At 47.2% G+C, this 12771-nt stretch overlaps 5 protein-coding genes across 5 annotated transcripts; 4 read left to right on the forward strand and 1 right to left on the reverse strand.

Moving 5' to 3' along the window:
• Nucleotide 1: 1 nt before the first annotated feature.
• On the forward strand, nt 2–1829 carry BDV37DRAFT_152780 (aminopeptidase P family protein). The gene is made up of 2 exons (XM_032079013.1): nt 2–222; nt 330–1829. The coding sequence occupies exons 1-2, from the start codon at nt 102–104 to the stop codon at nt 1709–1711; spliced, it is 1503 nt and encodes a 500-aa protein (XP_031940050.1). The 5' UTR covers nt 2–101; the 3' UTR covers nt 1712–1829.
• A 1403-nt stretch (nt 1830–3232) lies between these two features.
• BDV37DRAFT_251888 (uncharacterized protein) lies at nt 3233–4455 on the forward strand. Its single transcript, XM_032082355.1, has 4 exons — nt 3233–3460; nt 3963–4295; nt 4358–4365; nt 4402–4455. The coding sequence occupies exons 1-4, from the start codon at nt 3450–3452 to the stop codon at nt 4443–4445; spliced, it is 396 nt and encodes a 131-aa protein (XP_031940051.1). The 5' UTR covers nt 3233–3449; the 3' UTR covers nt 4446–4455.
• Nucleotides 4456–5616: 1161 nt separating this feature from the next.
• Nucleotides 5617–8031, forward strand: BDV37DRAFT_284380 (J domain-containing protein; the record flags this gene model as incomplete). Its single annotated transcript, XM_032087489.1, has 6 exons — nt 5617–5646; nt 5706–5790; nt 5867–6093; nt 6153–6810; nt 6872–7804; nt 7874–8031. 6 exons carry the CDS (start codon nt 5617–5619, stop codon nt 8029–8031), a joined length of 2091 nt encoding a protein of 696 aa, XP_031940052.1.
• A 199-nt stretch (nt 8032–8230) lies between these two features.
• BDV37DRAFT_251893 (uncharacterized protein) lies at nt 8231–8932 on the forward strand. The gene has a single exon (XM_032082356.1). It carries the CDS (start codon nt 8360–8362, stop codon nt 8591–8593), a length of 234 nt encoding a protein of 77 aa, XP_031940053.1. The 5' UTR covers nt 8231–8359; the 3' UTR covers nt 8594–8932.
• A 321-nt stretch (nt 8933–9253) lies between these two features.
• Nucleotides 9254–11470, reverse strand: BDV37DRAFT_153399 (Zn(II)2Cys6 transcription factor domain-containing protein). The gene is made up of 3 exons (XM_032079020.1): nt 10886–11470; nt 10704–10801; nt 9254–10621 (listed from the first exon to the last, which is right to left on the reverse strand). Exons 1-3 carry the CDS (start codon nt 11090–11092, stop codon nt 9898–9900), a joined length of 1029 nt encoding a protein of 342 aa, XP_031940054.1. The 5' UTR covers nt 11093–11470; the 3' UTR covers nt 9254–9897.
• Between the last annotated feature and the right edge of the window lie 1301 nt (nt 11471–12771).

Consider the following 12771-nt stretch of genomic DNA (forward strand, 5'->3'; position numbering starts at 1 on the left):
TCTTTCTTTGCTCCTTCTCCCTATTCTTGTGGTTCCTTGCAGCCCCTTGGCTTCCCATGTAGATATATAGCTCTTCCTCCCTTTTACACTCCTTCGTAAATATGCATTCACACATATCTCCAAGTATGCGTGTCTCAGAGCCATCTGACGTTGTCATCCGCTCTGACGATACCTGCCATATCCGCCTTACTTGGTCAGGCAGCGAGTGCGATAAATATCCAGGTATGCAAAGGAGCCGAATCCTCTAGATTCTTCCCCTCCATCCCTTTCTTTCAGGCCCCTAGAGTAACCTTGATGTCTTTTGGAGGCTGACAGGCGGCGGTCTGCAGCGAAGCAACATGCGCGTAAAGTGGCCATGAAATTAGGAGTGTCCTCGGGCCTTATCTACCTTGTCGGCCAGCCTACGGTCAATTGGGGCGACTCAGACCAACCACAGCCATTTCGACAGAGACGTTATTTCTACTACCTCAGTGGAATAGATGAGCCGGATTGTTATCTGACATACGATATTGGAGCTGATTTGTTAACGTTATACGTCCCGGACTTCGACCTACGTCATGCGGTATGGATGGGACCGACGCTGACTATCGAGGAGGCTCATAAACAATCGGACGTGGACCGTGTCAATTTTTTCGCTGCCTTACAGCATGATCTTGAGTGGTGGACAAACAAGAACAAGAGGTCTCATCCGATATATGTCCTCCATGATAGCCAAAAGCCAGTGATACCATCAGAGCGCCCCTTACTAGATAATGAACGGCTCCTTCCTGCAATGAACGCAGCTCGGGTAATCAAGGATGAATATGAGCTGCGGATGATACGCCAGGCAAATTGTATATCTGGCCTGGCACATCGCAAAATACTTGAAGGCATTCACCGCATGTCCACAGAGGCAGAAATTGAGAGTTCGTTCTTAGCTACATGTGTCTCCCACGGTGCCAAGAACCAGTCATATGCGATCATTGCTGGCTCAGGAGAGAACGCGGCTATCCTTCATTACGTTAAAAATAACGAGCCCCTCGATGGAAGACAGCTGGTCTGTCTAGATGCCGGGGCAGAATGGAAATGCTACGCAAGTGATGTGACCCGTACGATTCCTTTGTGGACAGACTGGCCTAGTGAACGTGCAAGGAACATTTACCGTGTGGTTGAGGAGATGCAGGAAGAATGTATTAGACGCATCCGAAAAGGCGTGCGATTCCGAGATCTGCAGCTGCTTGCACATGAGATTGCGATCAAAGGGTTACGGAAACTCGACATACTCACAAACGACTGCACAAGTGCCATCTACGAATCCGGGGCCTCTGCTGTTTTCTTTCCTCATGGTCTGGGTCATCATGTTGGTCTCGAGGTCCACGATGTCTCCGAAAGGCCTATCACAGCTTTAGATGGGAATCAAGCTAACTGGGGTAGCCATGACTTCGTACCGCTTCCTACCGACGGCAGTTGGTCTGTACCGTTATTGGACGAGGGTATGGTAGTAACCATTGAACCGGGCATCTACTTCAATAGGCTCGCCCTTCTGAGTGCGCAGAACCAGCCTTTGGCGAAATACATTAACTTCAACGAGGCTGAGAAGTACATTCCTATTGGGGGCGTCCGCATTGAGGACGACATTTTGGTCACCGCTGAGGGGTACGAGAACCTGACAACGGCACCGAAGGGCGAGGAAATGTTGGAGATCATCCGTCGCGGGATCGACAATTCTTAGTCTCAATCCCATATGCTCCAGGTGGAGTCGTCACTATCATTTTGTGGTTTCAACTACTCCGTACTTTCGGGTCAATGATCTTGGATAACTTAGAGCAAGGGGATTCCAGGCTCGTAAACACGATTTATCAAGAGATTATGGTGTAACTTATGGAGGCCTCTAAGGAGTAATAGCTAAGTGGCGCCCTTCTAGTCCCGTCTCCTTTCTGGGGCTTTTCCTAGGCGCCACCTCTTCAACTATCTCTCTATCATATCCACACCACTTTTACCTATATTGGCATTAGGAATAGTATATACCCGCCTTCTAGAAGGCTTTCTACTCCGCTGATCGAAACGACCACGGTGCACCACCGCACAGAATGATTCGCCGAGAACCCCCATAATATTCCTCGCCAAAGACTCCTTAGGCATCTTTACATTTCCACAAGGCCGACAAACTGAAATCCCTCAGTCCAACAGTACCCAATTAATATCTCGACCGGCTGGTTTTTAAATAAGTAATAATCATCTACATGGCGATTGACACAACCATGTCTTATCCTGAGCGTGAAGCCACTGAGGATCCATGAAAAAGAAGTGGAGGAAACTTTGAAAGGGAAGGATATAGAGAATTCCAGACATAGTACTGCTACATGACCTTTGCCCTACATGTAAAAAGCCCAACAAATGATACAGCTGTCCAACGAGACAAACAAAATAATCCCTCAATGAGAGCTCTCCATGTGCTTTGAAAAATTTTCAGGTGTGCCTGTACGAGTGGACCACTGACGCATGCACAGACAAGTGTCAAATGATGATAGCTTCCCCATTAGTCGAGTTTGAGGTAGGTACGGACCTAATGATGGACTGGTCAGCCCACTCGAAACGCGCATGAGACTAGCCACAGCTCCCCAATAGTAAAGCTCTACCTAGTCTAGTTTTGTGCGTACCTAGTGTCTCAAACTAAACAGCTACTACTATGGAGAGGAGGTGATACCCAGTCTAGCAACACCCAACACGCCAATAAGAAAATAAACCGGAATGATGAAAAACCCAGCCTGATACCTAACCCTCTTTCCCTAGCAGGTTGGAAAAGAAAATTTTCACCCTTTCGCTTTTGTATTGCCTATTTTGAAACACGATCCATCCCTATGATATCATTGCGATCAATGCCGCGAAATCCGTTGATGGATGACGAGGGTGGATTTGAGGTGTTCTTCGGTGTTCTTCTGACTAAATCATGGTTCCCTGTTATGCAAAATTACGCTTGGTACTACCTGTGAGCGCGCCGATCGGTCCGTACGGCATCCCTTCATTTTACAGTCTTAGGCACGGGAGCTGCGGCATCGGCCTTGTATGGTATTGTCAGCAGGCAATTTTGAAGGGGATCGGGACCAGAATTGCCGTCATGCCATGACTCTAATCATTTTTTATTTTTACGTCTTCCTAAAATTTCTTAGTGTGGCTGTCTAACGTCTCCTGATCGGGATCTACGCAACTTGCATATGGACCCTTGCTATTTGCCTGCGACGGAGCCGTACTCCGGACTCCGACTTGCTTTTTTTGTAGATGAAAAATTATACCGTGGACCTCCCCTGGTACAGCGTACAAATGAGCCATGAGCGACGATTGGTTGTAAATACCTCAATTATTATTATTATTTAAAATTTTTGCTACTGTGGCATCAGATCTTGCGTGACAATTGAGTTGAGTATGCCTTGACTTTTTTTATCTTGCTCCCTGAGGACATTGACGGTAGGATGACTCAAGAGCACGCAAGAACAAAATCCGCTACGCCATTCCAGATTTTGATGAGGCCATTTTTCACCATAGTAAGGGCTTGTTAGGTATTTTTGCTTCTAGACTGCAGAATGTGGAGATGGTACACCCGAAGTAGTGGCTTGTTGTGGATCCCCCGTCCCGGATGATGAGATTTTTCTTCCCTTTTTAACTCCGGCTCCATTTTCGGCCCTAGTGAGTCACACCACTGGAGCCAGCACACTCCATTGTAGTCATCGATGCTATATAAACATAGCTGATGCAAGATGTCTCCTGAATTTGGCCTTTTTATTCCTTCCCCTACCTCATCTCATCCTTCCCAGGGGGTGATGGTCACTTCCCTCATTACGCCCTATAACGCTCCTCCAAAAGTTTTGATATTTCCTCCTTGTCTGTTTGCTTTCTCGTCAATTCCGGGTGTCGCAGAAGAAAAAGAAAACTATCGGAAGAACCGTCCTTGTCGCTCGCTTAGGTGGATAGAGAATGGGACAAAGGCATAACAGACGTCGCACACGCCCACGATCTCGAAACCGCAGCGTTAATCACTCTCCCATTGAGCTGCCTTCATATCCCGTCAACTGCACGCGCAGTCCAGCTCCTAGAACGACCCCTGCCGCCTGCGATTCACTCGACTCCATCTCGATACCCCTCGCCCCGACCTGGCATTCTGGGTATACAACATGGCAGAAGCGTGACCGCACGCTACGGCTAGAGGTCTTACAGCTGGAGGCCGACCAATGTCGTCTTTTTGGAGGTGAACCGGGGGATGACGTCGGACTTTGCTATCGCATGCTCGAATATTTCGGTGGACTTGATTATATCGACTGGTAAGCTACCCAAGCCCTAATCTATGTATCTTTAGATCGTCTCTTCTAACTGGCTTTATTAGCTCACAGAGTCCGAGACTACTACCTGGGTGAAGGCCAACTCAAGATAAAAGCCTTTGCCGCCTTAACCACCCTTACCATCACATTTAGAATGTTGGGATTCTGAAAAAAGCTTTCTCCACATCCAGAGCCGGTACCTGGACAGATTATCCTGCAAGATGGAAAAAAAAAATCTATCGACAGCAGGAAACCACCAACTTGAAAATAGTCGGGAGCACCAGTTCCGTGGGCAAAACCAAGTTTCAGACTTGTAGCAATGAAGATTCCTCCTGCGCAAAGCAGGATGGGTATCAGATTGGTCCCTTACAACTTGGCCACGAGTCCCTGGTCCAGAAGATGATTACGTATGTCACGTCGAGAACCGAGGGTTCTTCTGGTTGGTGGGTTGAGTTCGCATCTGACCATGTGTTGGTGCTTGAAATCCCCGTTAAACAGGAGGGCCCATGAAGTATCTCCGCCACATTCTGTGTCAGATTCTTTGCCCCGACTACTACACGATCTATTATACGATCTACCATACTGTCCGAAACCAACGGTAAAGAGAGGAGAACACTTTTGATATAAGATGTTCCCTCTCATATCCAGTCGTCCGTTCCACCGAACCCGAATTTGGATTCATTCGTGGGAAAGAAATCAAGCTCAAACCTCGTTATGACTCATGAGTTGATTTATGTTCGCCGGAGGAATAGAGCCATCTAGCACGATGAATGAATTGTGATGATCCGTCATGTATAAAATCTATAGAGAGGTGTACTTTGTATATAATAATGGCCATGTATCTCTAAAACATGCTGCAAAATCTTCATTGTAGGCTGTAGTCCTCACTAATGGGAAAAGAGTAGTTCTAAAGTTCTAAATCCTCTAGTCCTGGCGGGTACGTAGTCTTCAAACGCCTTGCCAGCCTTATTTTCGTGGCGACGACAGCACCCTTACGCTAAGTCATCTTTGGAAGGCGGTGTGTACCATGACCGCCCCGTAAAGGACACGGTCGATCAGATTGAAGGTTAGTACCACAGCGGATGCGATAATTATCGAGATACTACGGACGGAACAACCTTCTCTTCGTCACTCACCCTCCTTTACCTACCCTGGAAGGGAACATGCTCCTGGGAACAGCCACCTAATCTATATTTGTCGCATATTGATTGTCTGTCCAGGAAGTTACTTATACCGCCACACATTTTGGGTATCTGACGGTCACACGTTGTCCCATAGTCTTGCCCATCGCGGGCGACCGTGTCTTCTGTAAATCCGCTTCACCATGTCTACAGATTACACCTACGATGAACAGGTCAGTACTTAACTTTTCCCTCAAGCTTCTCGATTAAGTAGCTAACTACCATCCTTCAGGGTCAATTTTTCCCGTTCTTCATCCTAACCCTTACGGGCCTTGTTACACTCCCGTTAACATATAACCTTCTCAAGCCGAGCAAAGGTCAGTACCGACTCTTGTTCTGATTCACGCTTATTTCGTATTATCCATATTTTAATATTTCAATCAATCATTGCAGAACTTGAGAATACCGCCCCTCGAATAAAGTCGGATTACAAACCGGAACATGGCGATCTCATTGAAGCGCAGAAGCGTAAGCGTCTACGCAAGGAGCGCAGGATCAAGCGCATTGTTACCGTTGTCTTGGGATATGCAGTTATGGCTTGGATGGTATATTTAATTATCGTCACTGCCAGAACAGCACCCAAGATCTGGGATCCATATGACATCCTCGGTATCTCAAGGGTGAGCTTCCATGTAAAGTCCACTCGAGAGACTACCAACTGACTGGCTTCATCTATCAGAGCGCCGATGAAAAAGCGATCTCTAGACACTACAAGCGCTTGTCTCTTATCTATCACCCCGACAAGATTCGGCCAGACCCTGCGAAGAATGAGACTATCGAAATGCTCAACGAGCGTTTCGTTGAGCTGACCAAGGCCTACAAAGCACTCACAGATGAGGAAGTTCGTAACAACTATATTCAATACGGTCATCCCGATGGCAAGCAAAGCTTCAGTATTGGTATTGCTTTGCCGCAGTTTATTGTCACGGAGGGAAATGGGAAGTACGTTTTGCTCGTTTATGGCGGCTTGCTTGGTGTTCTCCTCCCTTACATTGTCGGCCGGTGGTGGTATGGCTCACAGCGATACACGAAGGAGAGAGTCCTCGTGGCTAGTGCAGGGAATATCTTCCGGGAATACAAGGATGGTATCACCGGGGGTGGAATCGTCGGTGCTCTTTCCTCTGGTGTTGAGTTCAAGGACATGCTTAAGGGTTCACAAGCAGAGGCTGGGCTGGCGAAACTGGAAAAGATGGTCCTGGCAGATGATTCCTCATTCCTCTCTTCTGCAGACCGTGAAAAGCTCAAGGAACTCGATGATTCTACACGCCGGAAGGCGCTTGCTTTGTTGTGGGCTTACCTCGGCCGTATTGACTTAAAAGATGCTATACTCGACGGAGGTAAGTTGTATATTGGTCAGAATGGATTATACATCGACAATTCATTAATCTTCCTATGCAGAAAAGTACGAGGCCGCCCCTATTGCACTCTCTTTGAATGAATCCTTCACAGCCATTTCTCTGGCCTTTGGTAACCTTCGTCCCATTTTGAGCTCTTTCCAAGTCTCTCAGAACTTAATTCAAGCCATCGCTCCGGGATCATCTCCGCTTCTCCAATTGCCCTACTTCACCGATGACATTGTTAAGTCTGTTGAAGGCGAAGACGCCAAAACTCACTTCAACGTTCAGAAGTTCATGAGCCTGCCTGAAGATAAGCGTCACAGCCTCACAGTTGGTGCAGGCCTTCTATCTGAGAAGCAATACGCAAGCGCCATCTCTGTTGCCAAGCAGCTTCCTGCTCTCGAAGTTTCAAAGGCGTTCTTCAAGGTTATGGGAGAGAAGGTTATCACGCCAAGCAGTCTTGTCCAGCTTGTTGTCAAAGCACGGTTCATCCCGCCTGGCTATTCGAACGTTCCGGAAGTGAACTCAGCCGACCTTGAGGATGTTGACCCTGATGAGGATGATCTCGATGCTCTCATGGGTCGCAAGTCTACCAAGACCAAGAAGCTCGCCAACGGTGAGAAGGTGGAGAGCAAGGTTGAAGCCATTCAACCGCCACTGGCCCATGCACCATATCTGGCTCGTGATCACTCTCCTCGGTGGCATGTTTTCTTGGCCGATCCCAAGCAGGGCAAGATGGCCGTTCCACCATTTACCTTCACCACCTTTGATAAGCCCTTGTTCGATGAAGCTGGAAAACCTACATTCAACGTCCAAACTCTCAAGATGCAGTTCCAGGCTCCCCCCCAGGTCGGAGACTTTACCTTTGTGATGCACTTGCTCTGTGACAGCTACCTTGGTCTTGACACGAAGATGGAAGTCACACTTCACATCGATGATCCTGCTAAGGCAGCTGCGCTGGAGGAAGAGGACGATATTAGTGAGCCCGATGAAGGTAAGGCTTTCTCTTTACTAGACAGTATTTCTTTAATTAGAGACCACGCTAATATAACATTAACCACAGATTCTATTGCCGGTCAAATGCAGGCCTTGAAGACCGGCCAACCACCCAAGAAGAAGGCCAAGAAGCCAGAAGATGATTCGAGTGAGGATGAAAGTGACACCGACGGCGATGCAGGAGATACCAGTGATACCAATACCGAGACCGACGTTGACGATTAAGCGGCCCAATGTATGGCGACCTATGGAACTAACCAAAAATGGACAAAAAAAAGAAATTAGTCAGACGAAACAAGAAAGCGATCCTAGTCGAGAATAGGACGGTGCAGAAGGAGATTCGGAGAGGTAGGATGATAACTACGTCTCCACCCTCTGTCCTTATGATATCTTCTGGCTGTGATTACTACATATATCGGGTTTATTTTTTTTTTCTTACATACCTGTTAGATTATGCATTATATCAGGGAGTTTATATCTTTGTCTTTCGGAGGCTTGTTACCGTTGTGGTATGTGATTAACTTGAGAGCAAAAGTAATGTTGGGTGTAGTTTATGTTCCCAATATGTCTTCATATTCATGTACCCATGCAAATCCGATTGTACGAAACTATCAACTCTGTCTCTTTTTTCTTCCCTTTCCGCATGCGGGAGTTGGCTAATAACAGTTTGCGGAGTCACTCACAGAGGCCAGTAAAGGCGATATTGGTGTTAGTGATAGCTACTATCACTTTTTGGCTGGAGCTATGTAGGAGAGTGGGATTTGTGATAATCGGTACATATGGGTGATGGTCAGTGGCTAGCCATGTTGTTTTAATTTTCATGAAGATCACATAACTTCGTATAAACTATCGAGAGGGTTACCGTGCAATGTCTTACAGCAGCAGATGATCATAGTCTAAGTTTATAGTACTTTGGCTTGAAATATCATCTGCTATGAGCCTATTTCAGAAACAAAAAGCCACCTCAATCTTTGAACTTGGTTGATGGACTGCTATAGTTTAGCACATGAGTGTTAGCCTTCTCATTACACAGAGTGCGTACTGTTTTACTCTATAGAACCGGTATGCAACTCTATAAAAGCAGTTGCTTAGTGTCAACGTTTACCATTAGCATAGTTGACCTTGAAGTAAGCATCTGAGTAAATTTCCCAGTAGAGGTTCCAGATGGGAATTATATGAGTCGTCTATTCAGACTAGGGTAAGAATCCGCTATGCTGAGCGTGTGGATCAAGATGAGTTAGTGCCAAAGTGTTCTTAACCGCAGCGAATCAGTAGTAATGAAGGTGGTGGAATGTTAATATGAACACATAAGATGGATACCACTTTCTGGTTACTACCCATACCCATGTGTAGCTGTTAATCCCTTTCTATAGAACAACAGTCATCAATTCTCGCAGAGAAATGGATGATGGTCCATAACACTACAAGGGATAGTGAACTTGGGTGACATACTGGTGCGGCTTCCTCGAGGCTACCTCAGAGTTACTCACCCTCTGGCTCCTCCGGCTTAGTAATCGACTTCTTTCATTCTTCATGCTGCTCAGGGCGTGCTCAGGTCGGTTCAGTGAGCGAATTCCAGACCCTAGCAGTAAGATGAAAGGGAAAGACGCGATTGGGTAAACCCCCGGTATATATGTGCAACTATAAGCCCTAGATGGTCGAAGGCGTAGGGGAAAAGTTATCAATTGGGGATATGACCACTTCAGGTACTGAATTGATAGACAGCTATCGCCAATGAAAGTAGACAAAAGGCATTATCAATGCCTCGACCCTGCCCAAGGTTGGGCAGGCAGATTTGGGTCGGCTTCTGTCTCCCATAGAAGGACCATGCGTTTACTACGCTGGGTATTGATAGTAAAAGAGTTCTGAGGATGGCTCAGATGAAGAGAGGGGTATATGTCATGCACTTATGATAGTGAAGCGAGAGGTAAGGTGAAGAAAAGCAACCAAATGGGTGTGTCAACGCGTCCTACGCGTGTAGAAAGACCTCGTTAATGGGAATATAAATAGAAGAAAGATACTAGCCAAGGAAAATATGATCAAGAAAGGGAATACAGGAGGGAATTTCCCCAGGAAAGGGTCAGAAGAAGTTCAACCACATGGGTAAGACGCCCAGCTAGGTGCAAGGCCTTGGTAGAGTGATTGTTGATCCTGCAAGTGAAGGCTGTAGTTACTGAGAATCTCAGCAGGCATACCGGTAGAATGATGAATTATCCTCGGCCCTGCGGTCAGTCCAGGATGAAGATGGCCTTTCGTTGATTCGGCGTTGCCACCGGTACCCGTATAATAGTAATATGAGTTCTCTGAGTTAGACACTGGAGGTAATGTTTCGGAACACTTGCTATCAGCTGCCAGACCAGCTGAGTCCACCGCTGACCGAGGCATCGTCACATTATGAAATCCTGAGTGTTGGTAGCCAGCATATTGTTCATGATGAGCCGGTTGCACAGGTTGGTATTCCCATTTATAAGGACCACCGGCCTTAGTGGAGGGGCTAACGGGACTGCAGTTGCTTGGAGAGGGCTCCGGGGGAGTAACAGGCTCTGGAGATGGATCGGTGGTTGCGCTGCAATCAGTAGAAGCCATATATCTTAGATATTGAAGATCTTCCGAGTCCTCATCTTGTTCATCCGCATTCTCCTCGGCCTGTTTTATCAGTCCGAGGCGGTCCAAGATTGCATGCGTCAAAGGATAACCATCAGAGGACTCTGTAAGGGGCTCTCCCGGAAACCCATCTTTATTCAGGCAGAGCTTATAGAGCCGCTGTAGTGCTTTCACGACAAGGGAGTGGTGCGATTCGAGCATTTCAACGAACCTGTTCAATCATCACACCAGGATTAGCTTCCTTCGTAAGCCACTGAGCTGGAAGAACCTAAGCAAGATGTGAATGTTCTTACCCTCGCGAATAGACCTTTGTCTGCGTAGCCTTCCTCTCCCGAAAGAGACATGGATGGTTATACGCGGAACAGCGGTTACATGGCTGTTTACCGTCACACTAAGCTGAATGAGCATAACTGGCCGTTGGATCCTACAAGAAAATGCATGACAATGGTATAGAAGTTTTGACTGCTTCACCAACCTTGGTCTTCTTGACTCTACAGCGATCACAGGCCTTGAGAACATGCTTGCGCTTGACGCGAAAGACACGTTGGTCGTGCTTATCTTCTCCTAGCGACGTGCGAGCTTCCAGCTGCGACAAAGACGACATTGTCGCAAGATCGTACATGGAATCTGGGAAGCCGGGTATGTGAGACTTTGGCCGTAGCTTCGGTTGGCGGGACATCATTTTTAAAGAGCACAAGTGTGCGACAAGAATACTAGCAGAGAAGGAAAGGCAATTGAGTGATTTTCTGCGACTACCAGGTTGAAAAAGCTTGAGTATAAAAAGGAGCTGTGACTAATCGGCTGTCAGTCAGGAAGGAGGGGGAGGGGTAGAGGTTTAGATTTCTAAAGAGCAGCAAGCAGGTGGGGTGCCTGATATTGGTAGGGGAAAGAGAGGCTGAGAGCTCTTTTCCGAGCACATGTCGAAAACACCTTTATCAGAACATAAAAATAAAAATAAAAATAAGAAAAGGAAAAATAAAAACAAATCACAACTGCGTCGCAGGGGCCCCGCCTGAATGCACACTCGTCCTTCCCCACCTCGATGTACACCGTATACAGGTTGCTGGTGACGTGGATTACAGTCTGTCACGATATCAACCGGTCCGGTCGCTCGACATCACTCAGTCATTTGTGGCTGTGGAAGCCTAGTAGATACACCGGGGTCCCCGCGGTCAGCACAGAGAGCTTGGCCTGGTTCAGATCAACACAGGCGACCATTTCGCCGTCCATGGTATCCCAGCGGTCAGGCTTGACGGTCCGAGCCGTCAACGCGGAAAAACGACGGCCATGACATCGTCCATTAGATCGGCCCTAGCCGGGAACAACCCTTGCCCCTTGGGCAGCGAAGTGCAGAGTAAGCATCAAAGATCACATCCTCTGGCACGCGGTCCTTGTAGCATTCATTCTTTCCCCCTAGCTATGCATAATACCCCAAGTAGATGCAGCAGGCAGTAATGTTTTCTTGTCCTTCTCTTTTCTTTTTGTTCTTGCATCATCATCGAGAAAATGGATCATGCATGCCAGTAGATTTCACTGCGATATCGCAAGTAAAATCGGTGAACATCAGCTTATGGGCTCTTGGGCGCCTATCGGTTGATTCTGACAGCTGTCATTGGCGCATTGACCCTCCATCACACTTCGACTATCATATGCAGCGGACGGGCGCGTGCTCATCCTGGCTCACTTGTTCTGCCAAGAGGATTGACTCCTGCTGATCCAATAAGGGGTACTTTTCATTAGTCTTGTGTTTCTTTTTCTTACTCGTTCTCATATTGTACGGTACGGTACAATTTACCATCCCAGGACTGCGAGATTGCTCAAAGTGGTTGTATGATCAGCGCGGCAATATCGGGTCAAAGTAAATCTATACCTTACAACGATTATACATCAAAAGACAATCCTGTCTGAAACGTTCAGGTGGCGGTGTGATGTATTGCTGTGTCCAATCGTCTATGCACTTGAGTCGCATCCCGCGTATGACGCGACTGTTTGTGGCTAGACAAAAAAGAAAAAGGCTCAGGTTGAAGACACGGCCTGTTGGTGCAAGGTTGAAACTATCACCTGACAGGCCGACTGGTGAATCAATGAATCTCTGATGGTAAAGAAGCAGCAACGGGTAGTGCTAGCCAAGCTAAAACGAATCAAGAAACCTCAGCCAGCATCTTCTTCCAATGACTTTAGGACGCGCACAGAGGTCGTACAGCTTTTCTTGTTTATGCACGGCCTAGTATATACATGGACATACTTGCCGGGTAGCGTATGGTGTGTCGAGTCCTCGGCTGCCGAAGAAAAAGCAATACATGACATGGGCCTGCCCATGTCATTATTGTTTTCTGGATCTGCACAGATTATTCACAAACA

Source organism: Aspergillus pseudonomiae (genome assembly GCF_009193645.1).
Source record: "Aspergillus pseudonomiae strain CBS 119388 unplaced genomic scaffold BDV37scaffold_47, whole genome shotgun sequence".
Lineage (NCBI taxonomy): Eukaryota > Fungi > Ascomycota > Eurotiomycetes > Eurotiales > Aspergillaceae > Aspergillus > Aspergillus pseudonomiae.